The 16,799-nt window shown below is 43.6% G+C and overlaps 1 protein-coding gene across 5 annotated transcripts in view; it reads left to right on the forward strand.

Moving 5' to 3' along the window:
- PLEKHG4 (pleckstrin homology and RhoGEF domain containing G4) overlaps positions 1–16,799 on the forward strand; it is a 103,952-nt gene that overhangs the window by 16,478 nt on the left and 70,675 nt on the right. For 4 of the 5 annotated variants that reach the window (XM_085314529.1, XM_085314531.1, XM_085314530.1 and 1 more), the window contains exons 2-3: positions 3,784–3,981; positions 11,892–14,106. In XM_085314529.1, coding sequence (XP_085170655.1) covers positions 3,784–3,981; positions 11,892–14,106 — 2,413 coding nt within the window. The remainder of the gene's footprint in view (positions 1–3,783; positions 3,982–11,891; positions 14,107–16,799) is intronic. The other variant, XM_085314532.1, reaches the window with a different exon arrangement.

Consider the following 16,799-nt stretch of genomic DNA (forward strand, 5'->3'; position numbering starts at 1 on the left):
CAGGGCTCCTCCATATGTGTGGCAGCAGGCACTACCCTTAGGCAGGATGTATGTGGCTGGCTGACTGCACTCAAGCATTAAATGGTAGGACCACGCCACTTCTTTCAGCCCCTGCTGAGGCAGTTTCCTCAGGTGCCCCTGCAATCTGAGAAGTTAATTAACCCACATCAGCAGCCCCTTCGTCAGGGCAGTGAGTTGGTTTAACAAGTCCTTGATCAGCAGCCCATCTGCTATTGGGGGCTCTGAGCTCTGCTTTGTTTCACTCTCTATGTTTCAAGGTGTTTTCTGATCTMCAGAGGCTCTGCCAGCTTTCACCTTCCACCTGGCTTAGTCTYATCCCTTGGAAACCAGCAAGTGGGAGCACTGAAAAGTGATGTTGCTGCTGTACTCAGCCAGGGTCAGGAAGGGCCCCAGCAGGATCTGATATGGGGACCAGGGACAACTGGGCTGTACAGACTGGTGCCAGCTGTACCCAGAGGAAGTCCTTTGTGCTCGTGCCAGCCCCCTAATGTGTGAGAACTCTTTGGCAGCAATATCTCAGAGACAGCCTGAGGACTAGGGAAGCTCAGTGCATCCTTGTTCTGTAGCATCCCAAGGATGCTGGYGGTCCAGCAGTGTCCAAGAGGACAGGTTTCATACTCTCACTGCAAGAGAATGTGTCAGTTTGCTCCCATATTTGAGGCTTTTCATGTGGGATTAGAAGAAAGATTGGTGAAATGATCTCCTCCTTCCATTAACGCTAGGGGTTGAAAGCTTCTCTTTGTCCCTTCAAAGTCCACAYGGCTCTCTTGGCTTCATGGTGTAGTCTAGTTAGTGACAGGTGAGACTGTCTAAAGAAGTATAGTGTTAGCACTGAACTCTACAATGGCTACAGGCTATGGTTCTTTTCTGTATTTCACTAAGGCAGGATAATATGTGACTTGATTTATTTTAACCATATGAAGGATTTTTGGTTTGGTGCCAATGTTAATAATTGTCTTGTGAAGACTTTGCTAAGGCAGCAGGAATGGTGTGAGAACCTTAGAGCAATGCRCTGTGACTCATGTGCAAATATTTTTACTTCTTTGTTTTGCTTGCAATAGTAAACTCAACCAAATTCATTGGGAGGTGAAGGGAAATTAACATCTCAAAGAATTTTGCTCAAACAGGGCAGGAAGAAGAGCAGAAGCCACAGCCCAGAAACTATCCAGCCAGTTTTGACTGACATTTTGCATCTGTGGATTGTACAGGGTCAGATGGAAATTGTCTCAAAGCATTTGGCTGGGCTCTCTTTGGTGCTGAGCAGGAGGACAGCTGCATGAAGACCAGTTCTGACAAGGGCAAAGATGCTTGCTGGGACAGGTTTAAGACTCCAGCAGAGGTTACTGGATTTGCTCATACCTTTAGCTGGCTGCATTTGGCCTCTGCTTSTCACTTCACAAGAGTGCGTGAGAGTAAGGAAATGCAACAATCTGTGTGTTATGTCAATATTTAGCAACATTAGTTGGATGTCCAGCTGTGAGAGGTTTCATGTTGGGCTTAATACCCATTTCCCTACCCTTCCAGTCCCTCCCTGCCTTTTTTAACAGATCCAGGGTACTAGACTGTGTACAGGGAACACTTCCTATKTAGACTGACCTCTTGGGTCTGTGTAATTCATCTCACAGTCCCTATTGTACTGCTTTCTCTTCCTATATGCTTCCCTAGCTCTGCTGGGCTCTTCCCAGCACCCTCTGTGGGGATAATCTCGACCAGAATTGTGCAGAGAGCCACATGCTGCCTATAGAGTAGGCTGGCTTTCAGTGGAAGGTTTTCTGTGAAGATCTGGAGTTCCTGGAGTCAAGGAAGTGCCTAGGAACTTCAACTACCATTTTAAATAACAGAATAAAAGTTGAGGCTTTATATTGCTCTCTTCTAGGTTGAGAGAAGCTTATTTATAAAACCATTCTCCTCCTCCTATTTAGCATTAGGGTTACATGCACAGTCCTACCATTTAACACTTGAGAGTTGCACACGGGACTCCTGCTTTTTGAATTTTTGAGTTGGCAATACAAAGAATAACTCCTTAACCTTTGATTATCTGATTTCATTGAMCTTGAGGGCCATTGCAGGAGCCAGATGGCCTCTTAGAACAGTTGAGAAAGATTGAAAAGGTTACTTAGTGCCATTTAGCCTTGCTTGTTGCTCACATCAGGAGAAACAGCAAAAAAAGGAATGAAGCTGTGCCACAGACAGTTTATGGTTTGCCTGTCACATGCATTCTCCAAGCTTAGTGCAGAGATTGTAGAAGCATTACCTGGGCAGCCTTATCCTTCCTCGCCAATCCTGTGTGGTGTCCTAAGGAAGGCCTTGCAACGGAGCAGTATGGTTATACTGTGCTTAAAAAAAACCCCAACTTTCAAAATGAGAAATTAAAGATCATTGATCTAAGCAGCTGTGAGAGATGGGAAGGCTTGTGTGAGGAGCATCCTCTCTACTGTGGCTGCAGGTCAGTGTAGACTTGCTCTYAGACTGTTGCACTTTCTAAAGCCACTGGAGGTGTCTGGAGCAMTGAGCACGTGCTCCCTTACAGTGGAAGAAGTGAAACAGTTTGCCTCCTTTTGATCTCTTCCATCTTACCATTCCTTTTTAGGGGAGGAAAGCTGATGTGCCACTTCTTTGTTTAGCCTTCTCTCCAAATCTTGCTGTGGGACTGAGTTATTCTTTCAGGCATGTCCATACAGCTATTCCTGTTCTTCAGGAGGCTCTAGAGCTTCTGGGCCAGAAGCTCAACTGCTTTCATTGTGTGTAGTGAAGAGAGGTGGATTTATATCAGATGAGGATCTGGACAGACACCTGAGTAAACTTTACTTGGGTTTTGTAGCAAAACACACTCCCACTAGCTTTAAGGTAGCCAAAGGGGTCCTCTCTAAAATAAAAAGGCATGGAGGGATCCTGATCCTCTCTGCATATGCATACCATTTTTTTCCTGTTGTCTAGCTTTCTGTCTGTCTAGCTATCTGTCTGTCTGTCTTCTCTCTTCATTTATGCCCTTGCAGTACATCAGAATTTGGCCTCTAGCACTGGAATTGGTCCTGACACCTTGGGAAGGCTCTGGCTGGCATGTTTTTGAGAGTGAAGGTGGAAGTAGTGGAACCATCACCTCTAATCCTTGAGGAGGAGATGGGAATCCTACAGATAGACCTGCATGCAAACTTCTTGGCTCCTGGAGTGAGCCTATCATGAGAGGCAAASAACTAAACAGTTCTGAATAATGAGGAATTGAGTGACTTTCCCTGGTACCAAACATCTCTGGCAGCTTATCCTGTGTGGGGACTTTAATGATAGAGCAAAGCATGCTGAGAAACTTCAGCTGCTCTGAAGCTTCTTCTGCAAGCCCCTTGGCCTGCTGAGGAACATAACGCACCTGAATGCTGTCTGGCATTTCCAGCCCTGGATGTCTGAAACATGGGACCTATAGATTTGTCCACCCCATGACAGTCTCGCTTGCTTGCATGCACTCACGTGTTGCGGTAATAGTTTAATAGGAGCTCCACCCAGCTCAGTCAGGAGAATGACTTGCTGCGTAAGCAAAAGCTGGGAAATCTTGCTGCGGTGCACAGCTCTCTGCAAACACTTCACTCGCGTTTCAAGAGAGCTTTTTTTTACCTGAAATTGCCAGAAGACACTAAACAGGACAGCAGTTTGCTCCTTTGATCTTCTCTCCTCCTGCAACTGGATATGGCTGCGCTTCTTGGTCTAGAGCTCACGAGTGTGCTGGGACATATCGTACTGTAGTACTGCTAACACTTTCTTTCTTGGCAGGACTCGGAATCGCTGGACGGTTGTATTCAGAGTACATTATCAGTGCTCTATCCTCCATTTGAGGCTACCGCAGCCACTGTTCTGTGCCAAGTTTTTGATGTGGTGGAGAAGACATACCATGGGGATGGACTGCGCTACCTCATAGACTTCCTGATTCCAGCAAAGCACATCCTGCAATGCATTCAGCAGGATGCCTGTGTAAGTATGCCAGGCTTTAAAAGGTCTGCTGTGGCTTTGCTGGAGAATTTGCTTTTTGCTCTAGTAATGTAAAAGGGTTGGCAAAAAGTGCTTATGTGCGTGTATGATGGAAGCATAGGTGGAGGGCRGAGAGAAAATGTTGAAACAGTTGAGAAATTGTTACCGAAATTTGCCATGCAGAGATCAGATTTGGAGTGTTCCCTTCACTTTCCATAACCAGGAACACTTAACAGAAAGCTTTGAGGGGTTTGGAGGGGAGGCTTAGCAACATCATTGCAACCCATTTGCTGGATATGCCTGAATCTTGAAGCTTCTAACCCCAGCCATTCCCTGGCAGCATGGATTAAACTGTCACGTTCCTGCCCTTGGCAGAGGAACATGCTGGATGAAATGCTGCCAGTCAGTGTTTTTCCCAGAACTCTCACTCCCCTTTGATGGCTGCTGGAACATTCACAAGACTCAGTAGCCCCAAGGAGTCACGTTACAGTTACTGCCACAGTGAGTCCAAGATTAATGTGCTTTACTGTTGTGAGTCTCAAATGTTAGAAACGATGAGTCAAATGCCTCCATCAAACTTGGCTCAAAATCTGTAGGACTTGAGGAAAAAACCAAACAACTCCTAAGTCTGGGGTTCTTTCTAGTCTTTTTTTCTTTGAGCCTAGAGGATGTGTGTGGTCAGTTTTCCAAGAGATCTCCTCATGAGGAAGGGCAAGGGACTTCTGAGGGGAGGAAAAAAATAAATAGAAGCTAGAATAGTCAGACACTCGCTTGTCTCAAGGAGCCGGAATGCTAGGGGAAAAACATCTATCACATACGATGGATTTATATAAAAAACTCTGACCACTGGTCACCTTGTGTTTTTTATTTTCTTGCACAGGCTCACAGGGTTTATGTATGAGGATTTTGAGCGAGCCGCAGCCTGTTACTTGCACACAGGGTATTTATGAAAAGTTTATTTTCTAAGCTTTTATTCTAGAACCAAATGACTTTCTGAATCTCATAGCATTACAGTTATGTTACAGTATGTCTTCAGTGGCCTGTTTATTTAATTATGTCAGCTATAGTTAGGTTTCTATTTTTAATTTTCCTTTCTTTTTTTTTTCTGTTTTAACCCCTGGATATCTAAGAAAAAAAACATGCTTAATAAGTAGCATGGTGGTCTCTCAAATACTGGACATAAGAATAGGAATTACTTGATAGGTATATCTAACTGCAGTTTCTAACATGATGATGCACAGCATGTTTTCCTCTTGGAAGAAACTTAAGTCTTTTAGTTTGCATGAACCAGTAATTATTGCAGGCTGTTTCACACCATTCCCCAAACTGTCTRTCTCACAGAGGAAGGTAAGGTAGCAATTTGCCCATTCTCCAAGACCTTTGCAGCTTCCTGAAGCTTTGACATGCCTAGCAGCTTCCTGGGCGAGTGATCTAGTAGCAGGAAAGCAGCCAGGCATTTGGAAGGAGCCTGTTGCCCAGACTGGAGCACTGGGTCCATGGCCGGAGGCTGTGTCTTGGCATTGCCCTCTGCCCCACGCTGGCTCTGGGGGAGCTTGATCGACAGCGTTGCTCTCCCAAGATAGAGGCCACGGCGACAGCTAAGGGGGCAGCCTGCAAGGATGGGCAACAAGGAGGGATTTTGCTGGGCCGTGAGAAAGGGGCTGTGCTTCCCTGGGCACCCTCCTCTGGAAGCCTAATGGGGGAGAGAGGAATGGTGGGGCTGGGGTCTGACAAGGCCGCAGGCCCACATAAGGCCATGGCTGCACAGAGGGCTGAGGCCTGCTGTGGAAGAGGCCAAAGGTGGGGAACAGTAGGGAGGGGCTTGGGCTGTCCCAGCAACCAATGAGCAGACAGCTCAGGCTTCAGCAGCCAATCAGAGTGTGGGGTTGCCTTGATGGGCATGACAGGCCCAGCCTGAGCTGGGAGCCCTGGAGCGGTTGGCTGGGGTTGCAGAGCRGAGGCTGTGGTGATGTGAGTGTGGGGGCTATGGGCCTTGAGGCCTGGGGGCTATGGTGGGAGAGGTAAGGGTGGCAGGCCCTGTGGTAAGAGGACTGTGGGCTGTAGCAGGGAGAAATCAGGGTGAGAATAGTGGTGTTGGCAACCTCCTAGGCTGGCCTGGAGCAAGGAGCTGGTGGCAGGGAGGGCAGGTGATGGCGTCTCTTGCACCACGTGCTTGGGGAGGGAGACCAGTGTGGTGAGGCCATCCTACAGGCACAGCCTTGTGCGAGGAGGTGGTGGCCAGGAACCRTGCTCAGAGCCACCTTCCTGTCACAGGCCCAGAAATGGAGGAGGCCTCTGGGTCTGCCTGGCAATCCCTGACTTCCCAGGAAGGTCAGAGGACGCATGGGATGCAGGGCGGTGGGGCAGCTGTCTCCAGCAAGGGACTGCCAACGTGCAGAGGAGCGGGCTGAGGCTGTTACTGCTCCACATGGGGTACTGGGGGATTTTTGCATTAGGCATAACATTTCTGGGATGGTGGGCAGCATGGGGCAGAGTGCAGGGTGGCACAGGCCTCTCAAAGACCAGACCCAAATACCTTTTCTTCTTTGCTCATGACCCTTTCTGGCTCTGACTCACAATTTTGCACTTTTAGAGCTGGCAGTACTGGGAGAACAAGGGAGCTTTAGGTACATTACCTTGTAATGTCTTTACAGGAGGGCCCAGGGCATTTTGTATTTCCTTCAGAAGTCTGCTTGTTATAATTTTTATTGCATAAAATTATTTCTCTTTCATTTTTTTTGGACTCCTCCTTTTTCCCAAACCCCCAAGACCACTGTGCCCCCCTTCTGTTGTCATTACTGTTTGAAAGTACAGGACTATTTCTTATTACTTGTTCTTTGAGTGGCCTTGAAGTACCTGTTAGGAATTATTSTAATGACAGGAAAGGGGCTGATGGRCAGTACAATTGCATAGTCTCTTCTGGAAAATAATGTATTTTTTTTTTGTCTAAAACATTATGCACRAAATACTTGGCTTAGCCAAGTTATTTGTCTGCCTTTTATAGCACCTAAACAGAAGGCAGTGTTTTCTCTGTCCCTTAGTCTGTAGTTCAGCTGGTCCTTGTGGGCACTTCTGAAGCGCACTGAAGAAGGAACATCATTACTGTAGGCAATCTTGAGAGAACTAGATCTTTTTCTCAGTTTCTGTAGTGACAAAAATGTTAAGTGGTTTTATAGGGTACTAGCCAACTTCACAGACTTCAGCTAGGCATAGYAAAACCAATAGTCTGGATGGAAAGCTCAGGAGCTGAGGTACATTTCTGGAGGGATGTGCCAAAGAGTATTCCTTGTAGCACAGAGTGAGAAACCAGGTATTGCCGCTATCCTTTAGACAGTATACTGAGCTAAATGGACSATTGATATGATCCAGCCCAGTCATCAGCTAGGAATTAGCACCTTTGTGACTTACTTGTCATTAGTGCCCAGCTTGTTCATAAGCTTTCTTCCTGGCTGCCACTGCTGTGCACAGCATCTGTTCCTAGCACTCCTCTGACAAGCCTGATTTGGCTCTGGCAGTGATTGGACATGAGAAGAGCATATATTTAAACCTCAAAGTGAAGTGTTAAAACAGCTCAAATAAGCCTCTTCACTTAATATTCCCTTTAAAGGTGCTTTTTTGCAGCAGGAGAAGCATGTAGATGCTGCACTTTAAAAGTTCTAAAACTCTGAAACATTTATACTACTGAAGGACTTAACATTCCAGCTTGGATTTTGCAGTTTAGACTGTTACTTTGCAGCTTTGTTGGGAATTTCTGAGAGTTCTGCACTGTGGTCTGGTGATCATTTTATTACTGAGTTTTCTTCCATTTATTTTTTGTCAGTCAATAGGCAAATGGGTCATCTAAGGAATGAGGCTGCATTTTAGGTTTGCCAGTGTAAGAATGGCCATCAAATGGGATATGATGCGTTAAGGTTTTAGCCTTTTTGTAAGGTAGGTCCAGATGGAATTCAGCTTTATGTTCATTCTGATGATGGCATCTCTCATTTTGCAGTTTTGTAAACTACTTGTATTAGTTTAGGAWTTTTTTTGTTTCTGTTCTAGCTGCATCCTACCACCACCGCCCCTGCCCCAAATGGCCTCAAAGTACCTGTTAGGAAATGCTCTAATGCTGTAATGGCAGAAAAAAAGGCTGATGGCAGGTGGTGTGGGTGCAGTCATATAGTCTCTTCTGGAAAATAATAAAAATTGTTTCTGTATAAAGCCTTATGTACAAAATATTTAGCTTGGGCACTTCTACAAGAGATACAAGATCTAGACTGAGATGTGTGAGCACGATGGAAAAATCTGCAAAATAAGTCCTGAGACTTTTGCAAAGCCTATAGCAACTTCTGTAAACAGTGTGTTGTTGAAAGATGAGACTTTGGTTAGCTAAATTCAGGCATGCTGTGTAAGAAAGGCACTAGCTATTAGAGATCAGAAAGCGTAAGGATGTAAAACTGCAAAGCTTAGCTCCTCTTGACTATGAGGGAGGTACAGGCAAATTGTAGTTAAGTTGTAGGGTTTTTTAACTCAAATTAAAAAAGGAATAGAAGTGGATCCGTTCTGAGTTCAAGGTAGAAAATAAAGATAACATTAATATGACACCTCCAAAAAAAGAAAGCTAGAGGAAGATTCACTGCAATGGTGGTACAGCATATAGATAAAACAGTAGGACAACTGATTAGACTGAGAGAACAGAAATGAAACTGCTAGGACTGAAATGGAAATGTGTGTGCTGAAGACAAGGGGACTGGTTAATCACCATCCTGGAATAGGGAGATGAAAGAAAGAAGTTAACCACATAATGCTGAATTTTGGATAACAGGAATTTTTACTGAATCTGTCAAGTCAGAGATACTAATAAAATAYATTGAACAAGCTGACCATACAACAACAACATGCAATGAGCAGGGTAAGAATTAACCAACCCAATAAAACTGGATAAAATTTTTCATGTGGTTTGCTTTGTAACAGGTAGTATCAAACTAGCCTTTTTCATAAAACAGCTCTCTGTAGAAAAAAATGGTTGTCTGATTTCTTCTGTGAAGGATTTATTGTGTAATCATACGGAAAATGAATTAGTGTGTCAAAGGGTGGAGGATTATGTAAGCATTGCAGGATGAGTAACAAACTGATGGAAAGGAGGATGTTTGTACTGAAGTTAAAAAGCTGAGTTGGAGGCCAGAGTCATGAGACAGATAACACTTCTCATCTATGGCCTTGGCCTAAAAAGTAAGGGTATGCAGATGACAGAAAATTGTGATGGAGCAAGCGTGAGAGACATGAACAATAACAGAAAGGGGGACTAGGATAAATATATTACACGAGATGAGCTGTAAAACTTTGTATATCATAGTTTTAATAATGATAGTCTCAAAGTGCAAGCACATGCCTTTAGAAAGTAATAGAAAAAATTCTGTAAACTGGGACTCGTCAGTTTGGAAAAGAAGATTAGCAGGTGACTGGGTTACTAAAGGGGCATGACTGTGGAATAGATAAGTGTGATCTTAGTTTTAGGGGATGAGATACTTCCAGTAGAGGTGGGAAGTGGTGGTGCCATCATGCATAACCTTGTGCAATACTTTGCACAACTGAAGAAAAATAAAAAAGTGAAACAGGTGTAGAAAAGGTGTTTGAGTGAAGGAGGTGCTTCAGGCAGACCTCAGAGATGATCAAGGGAGAAGACTGTTAAAGCGATGTGACATAGTTTAGTAAATTTAAGCCATGAGAACACATCAGGGGAATAAGCTACAGGGAGGAGGAGCAACTTCACACTAGGTATAGTGAGGATAAGAAGCCTAGCTGGGCTGCAGTTACACCTCAGTGCTTCARTATGTCTGGGGATCGATCCAGGAGGTTCTTTCTAGTTCTGTGGTTTCTSTGTTATATGGCAAAAGATTTGAATTAGTRCRTTCTTATTTCATTTGTCTGGTCTGCAGARTRCAGCATATTCATAAACTGCTTTCTMTGTCAAGACTGCCATGTGACCATGTAAAAGAAACCAGATAAAATGYTTGAAATCTAATGTTGCCAATCCTGAAGTCTCTGATGTTTCTCGATGACAGCTTTCTAATTTAAGTATTGCRTCCAGTATAGGAAAATTCTATCTAAGACCTTGTCATGACAGAGAAAAACGAAATTAATCACAGAACTAAAAATGAATTGTGGCTAATGTCATGGCTTATGCCATGGATGAATTTAATTCTTACTTTACTCGAACAGAATCAAGTTCAAAGCAGTAATTTTATTTTGTAAAGTTGTGATTAAATTTAAAATGGTTATGAGCCATGTCATTTCATCARTAGAACTTCAGTTCTTTTACTTGACTGAGAGTTGCCTGAGACTATCTTGATAGATGCCTAAAAACCTTACTTGAAAAAAAATGGGCCTAGAATGTCATGAGTGTTTCTATATTCAGGAATGATAAAGGGTTTCTAGAGAAATGGCAAACAAATAACATTGGGCCAATATTTAAGAGTAAATGGGACACTGGCCAACTCTTGTGAGTTTAGTGAATTAATGGAAAATCTGTAATGGTACTTTTTAGCACAGATATGGAATGGAGACGATGAATTAACCAGCTAAACTGAAACATTCAAAACATGACTATAAGCTAGAAAACTTCATTGGGCAAGTACGTACCTATGAGGCGTCTGCAGGAAATGGCTCTCAGCTCTTTAGCACTTCAATATTTTTTTGATACTAACATGAACCAAAAATGGTAATTACTTTTAAAATGGAGAGATGTTTCAGGCTCTAGTGGGAATTCTTAAAAGTGAAAAATGTCACTGATCTGGAGCAAGATCCGAATTACTTAAAAGCTGTGTGCAAAACATTTGTTAAATAGGCTTAAATGAAGGAACACCTAGCATTGCTGATAGTCTTGGGGTTAGACACCTTATTAGGAAGGAGCAGATCTCAAAGACCTGTGAGCTGCCTGTTCACAACTTATTTACGCATATTAAGCATTGTCAAGTAGCACGAGGGAGACTGCTTTGTGTATGGCAACTGATGCATCTGCTGGTGCGTTGTGTTAAGAATATTGATAGTAAACTGGATGAAATTCCAAGAAGAGCCAGGGGAATGGCTAAAGGATTTGGAATTGCTTAGTGCTGACTTTAGGAGTTCAGTCTTTTTAACCTAAATAATGGGGAAGTACTTTGGAAATGCCATCATTCACTAAGGAGTGGGCTCTTTTGTTTCCTGGGCAGTACTCTAATCTGGCAGTGGTTGGTGAACGGAGACATAGGAGACAGGTTACTGGGGGAGAGCATAGTTGACCTAAGGGAAGGAAATTCCTTTTATTTTCAGTGTAGTTCCTCGCAGCCAGCTGATAGGACTTGCTGCCGTTTTTCTTTGTGGCCTCACTATACTTTCCTCATCGGTTGCCTTCTTTCTACTGCTTTCTCTTGGCAGTATCTTCTCCCATTCACTGGTAGATTGCAGTGATCCACTTGCTGCTGAATCCCATATAACTTGTCTTCACCTCTCTTGCATAAGCTCTTGATAGCAGCAGATGAGTGATGCTTTTTGCCTGGCTCTGTGCTCTTTAACTTGGCTTAATCAAAGTCTGGTGGGAAATGTTGCATATTTCAGCAGCATGCATTTGGGAGTAGAAGAAAATCCTCGGACAGGCTTTACTTAGCATTTTGATTCTGCCTTGCTTCTTTGACAAAGCTCCTAATTTAGTTTTTAGTTTARTTAGCAGACTGGTTTATATTTGAATTTTTAGATGCTTGTGATTTGTGTTGGTAGCTTTTTATTGCTGGTATTTGAAGAGAAACACGTCCCCTGTGCTAATTACTGAAGATCCTAAGTTTTACTGTCCGATTGATACAGCTAAGCTGTGAAAGGGAAATTCTCATTTCTCCTGTCCAAAAGCTTGAAGTAAGGTGTATGCCTGATACTGAAAATGCTTTATCTTCTTTCCATAGGTTCAGTACTGTGGCTTGCTCTTCCGTCATGAGGGCTGGCCCCTATGTATTCATGAGAAGATTGTAGTTCAGCTAGCTTCCATTGACTGGCGAATCTTAAAGCCCAGTGACTTTTACCTGCAGGTGGTCCCCTATCTGAAGAAGTCTCCACGAGTTGTACTGAAGTGTTTGGCAAAAGACAAACATAACATAGAAGAAATTGTGATTCCGGAAGTCTCCTATACCTCTATTTTTACCCTGGAATGGTTGAGTACTATCAATGGAGAGCGGATGGGTATAGCACTGGAAAACTGCTTACTAACCACTAATGATAAAATATTTCGTGTTCCCTGGGAGAAAGTAGTTAATCCTGAATTTATTAATAAACCAAAAATAACTGAAAATAATATAATCACTCCAGAAATTACAGAAGAACCTTCAATTTTGTGTCACCCCATGGACCATGCTGACTGCAGTTCACAAGACATAGGATCTCACTATCTACAGGAACAAAGTCTGAGTCAAGACAGCTTGGTCATTAGCAGCACAGCTCCACAATTAAGTGAATCTATTGTCAATGGTGTGTGTACAAGTGCAGTGCCTCAAGAGAACTTGCAGAGTGACCTTGARGGGGAGTACGTTGAGCTTACAGAAGTTTCATTGCCCAGGTTTGGGCCACAAACAGGCTCTTTAACCCAATCATTAGCTTTAAATTATAGAACTCAGCCTAGAACAAGATTGAATGCATCTAAAGACACACATAAGTTTAATATCATTCAAGACTGTACATACTCCAAGAACTTAAGTCAGTCAGCACTTGCACTAAAGGAACACTGTCAAATGGGCACTCCGAGGACTTCTTCTACAGAAGTTCTCAAAAATGTAGTTTCTTTGGAAAGCAACAAAGTGATGGCACATGGTGAACTGTTTCCAGAAGATCAGCTGAAATCAACTGGTCCTGGTACCATGGGAAATCACTTTCCTGTGGCTGTGTCTGCTGCCACCAGTGCAGAGGATCCATCCCCTGCAGAGCAGGAGGCCCACAGTGAACACTCAATTGATTGGCGATATGCACTGTGCAGCTACAGCGACATGTGTGCTGGAGATAGTGTTGACTGCAAAGCACAACTGACTGGTGCTCCTGGAAACACGGAGGTAGAAGGTGATGTTTCTAGYGGAAAACCTGGAGCAGAAACATCAGAGCAGAGTCCAGAAACAGTTCTAGATGCTGCTGCTGCTAAAGAGGAGGTGATACTGAGAGAACTTGATGAACCACTGACAGAATGCCCGAATGAGGTGATGAGGATGGATCCCTCTCCTGTGTCTGTCCCACAGTCTTCCAGACCTCACTGCACACTGAAGGGAGATTCTGATRTTTCTTGCCAGAGTGTCAGTGAAAGCAGTGCACCAGTCCAGGCCACTACACGACTCACCACAGCTGAGAGTTCAGACACAGGTATGGAGAGAAGTTTCCCTTCTTCAGGGGACATGGCAGATGGAGAAGCAGTCCATGCTTGCTGCAGTGATCAGAAAGCAAATTTTAGTTCTTCATTAAATCCTCCAGAGCTGCTGAACCAAGGAAAACTAGATGAATTAGAGTTGGGAAGAAGAGAAAGTCCTGAGGAAGTCAAAGTGATTGAGCCCACATTTGTTCTAAAAGAGAATCAGACTAGCCATAATTACTACTCTGTCAAAGTTCCTATGGATGGACTCTTGTCACAGGGTAAAGAGCAAGGGGTCTCTGCCTGTCAGCATAAGAAAGCTGAAGAAGCCAAACTACTCCAAACCACTCCATCAGCGGAGAGTGATCAGATGGCAGAACAATTAGATAACAGCAGCTCTTTGATAGACTCTGCACAACCAGAAGGCTCAAGTGAAGTCAAAACACACAGGAATGGAGAAAGATCTGAGAAACCACGAAGTTGGGCAGAAAACCAGGATCAGAAGAGTGAAATGAGYTCTGTGTGGAACTCTGAGAAAAGTGAAGTGAACTCTGTGCTGAACCCAGAGCATGTTGCAGCACAGGATTTGCGAGGAGAGGAGAACCAGGGAAGTGTTTCTGATGGGAAAAGGTCAAAGACTGCTGAGGGTGAGTCAGCTGTGCTAAAAACACTAGAATCCATTRAAGAGGAGCTGGAGCTTGGACCGCTGTCCTCAGGACCTGTTGAGGGACATACAGATCCCAGCGCTGTGCACTGCCAGCAAGAGGCAGTTTCAGGGACATCATCTCCAAAAGGTACAGCAGAGTTGGATGTTTGTGTATTTACTTGGTTGATATTTGTGAAGAAAGCAAAGGCCTCAAAAGCTACTACTGGTAAATGCATTCTGCTGAGGAGCAAAAACTGATGGAAGTGTTTAGGTTTTCCTTTTTGTGGCTTGAAATTAGCTTTTTCTTTACAGATGGATTTATTTTAGATATTGTAGATATTTTGTTCCAATGCTGCTGTGCAAATTTAGGTCATTATAGAGCAGAGTTCCCATATGAGGGATTTTTAATTTCGGTTAATCTGATTGCTGGTGGCCTTCCACCACATTCATGGTGTGCACATTATAGGTGCATGCAATATGAATATGTGAGAACAGAATGCATAACTATATAAGCCTTTCATGGTTGAAGATTGGCTTTAGGAAGATAGTTGTGGCAGGAGGAAGCAGCAGCTGATGCCATACAAAAATACAAGCTATGTAATGTGACCTGAAGATCAGCAAGGGCAGATGCTGGTAAGTGATGTAAAAAGCAGATAGCAGGGTTGAGGATTTCCCTCTCCCCGCCTCTCTCTCTCTCCCTCTGGCATGCTTTCTTCAGCTTGRTTATGTTTCAGGTAGGGGCTGCTTAATGTGAGTGGGAGAGCTAGTATTAATTTTTCAGTTGGGAACATGAAGGCACAAAAATTAAGCATCTACTTTCAGATCAGATGCAATCTAATTTCAGGTTCAAGCAGATGTTGCCCTGATTTCTTGATGGCTGGGTTCCTCTGTTGAAGCTCTGCTCCTTCAGAAGAATTAAACTGTCAGTCGAGGTCTCTGCCCCTTCCACTAGGTTGTGGGCAGCCGGTGTATAAGCACACAGAGACAAATGCTGGCTGTGCCCTGCTTTGCTGGCTCTGGAAAGCTGTAGGTAGATATGCAGATTGCATTGAGAAAAGTATATGTGTGGCGGGGGTGTGAGAAACATGCCATTCCAGTTCAACAGCTCTTACTCCCTTAGACCCCTGGCTAGGAAAATTATCCGGGCTTGAAATATTAGAATGAGGATGATTGAACGGGTCGGAAGTACCGATCCACATTGCTAGAGCATGTCTAGCCCTGTGGAGGAACTGATCAGGAGCCTGTCTGCACTGGCTATAACAGTGTAAAAATCGCTGGGAAGCTGAATTGTGTGGACAAAAGCCTGTATCACTGCTGCAGCACTATTCCATTTGGCTACAAATATGATTGTGACATTCTCAAGTGTCCAAAAGCCACATTTTATCCAGTGCCTTAATGTGTCCTCCAAATGGAGGTAAAGTCTTTATAACTCAAAACTGTTTAGTTCACAGCTGCACCAAAATGCTATAATTTCGTATTTAGGCAGGCTCACTGTTGTCAAGCATCATGGCCACACATGAGATTTCTGATATTTTTGGAGTGATGAGCTGAGTGGTCGTACTCTTTTCTGCAAAAAAGAGGAGTCCCCTCAAAAGTTGTAACATCTTAAGTGTGCCTCTGTCTGAACAGCTGGCACTCATGAAGGTCACGCTCTGCCTGTCTGTATTTCCTGGGGGATGTACGCCAGTAAATAAACATGCTGTGGATATCCGTTCTCCCTGAATGAAACTCTCCCTATAAGCCACAAAGCAAGTACTGGCTGGTAACGCTCTTGACCAAGCTGAACCTGGCTTGACTTCATGTCTGCACAGGTCTGGGCCTCAGAAAACTTGGGCTCTGTTGAGTGCTGAACGTATACTCTCTTTTTAAAGGGCTCCAGTGGCGTGTTGTCTGTTTTTCTATGTTCACACGTCTTCTGTGTAAAATGAGTGAAGTCCAGCTTTTTGTTTGAGATAACAAGCGTGATGTTCTGGCTGCTCCATAGGGCAAGTCTTGGCTGCTGCGGTGGATTTCAGTAATAACAGACCCCTCTGGGAGCGTGTGTGGAGTACGTTTTTAATGAAAGATAATTTAGATGTTTCTGGGGATTTGGTTGAAAGAGTGATGTACTCCTGGCCCAATTTTCTCAGTGTTGAGCTGTGGCATTACATTTAAAAAACTGTTATCTCAGAGTTTGTAAAACAGAAGAAATGCCACTTCCTTAACCTCAGGGACAGCCCCCAGAAAAAACAAAAAGCGAACAGGAACTCTTTAAGGCATACAGCAGCTGAAATATGTGTTAATACTGGGAATATTTCTTAAAGTACACCTAGGACTTTAGTAAGCTTAGTCTAATCAATAATGTTTGATTGCTTTGAGATCCAAACAAGCCATTGACCTCCCCATACATAACTCCAGTAAAGCTCTGAGAGTAAAAATTCAGAAATACAATTCTAAATCAAAGCAAATAACCTAAACTCTGTCCTTCAAACAGTCTTTGCTCTGTCAGCTGGTCAGTCTGTAGGTGAGGTAAATTTTGGATAGGCTGAAGACTTGTTGGGGATGTTTTGCCACTGTGACAGTAAACTGTGTGTATCTTGCCCAAACTATAAAGAACAGCCAAACCGATTCTTAAGCTTCACTGGCCCAGTTCAGATCTACAGCTTATAACTCAATAATAGAAGGCAGATGCAGAGCTTGTTCTTTGCAAGATGGAGGAACTTACTTACTAAAGCAGACTACATTAAAAACCATGTTCAGAACTAGGATATCTGAACTTGCCTTTCTCGCACCCTTAATCACAAACTGAGCTTATTTTCTGTGCAAATATTATGTAGYTTGGAAGGGTTTTGAGCCAAATGT

The sequence above is a fragment of the Rhea americana genome, unplaced genomic scaffold, assembly GCF_003343005.1.
Source record: "Rhea americana isolate MKP2758 unplaced genomic scaffold, rheAme1 scaffold_406, whole genome shotgun sequence".
Taxonomy (NCBI): Eukaryota; Metazoa; Chordata; class Aves; order Rheiformes; family Rheidae; genus Rhea; species Rhea americana.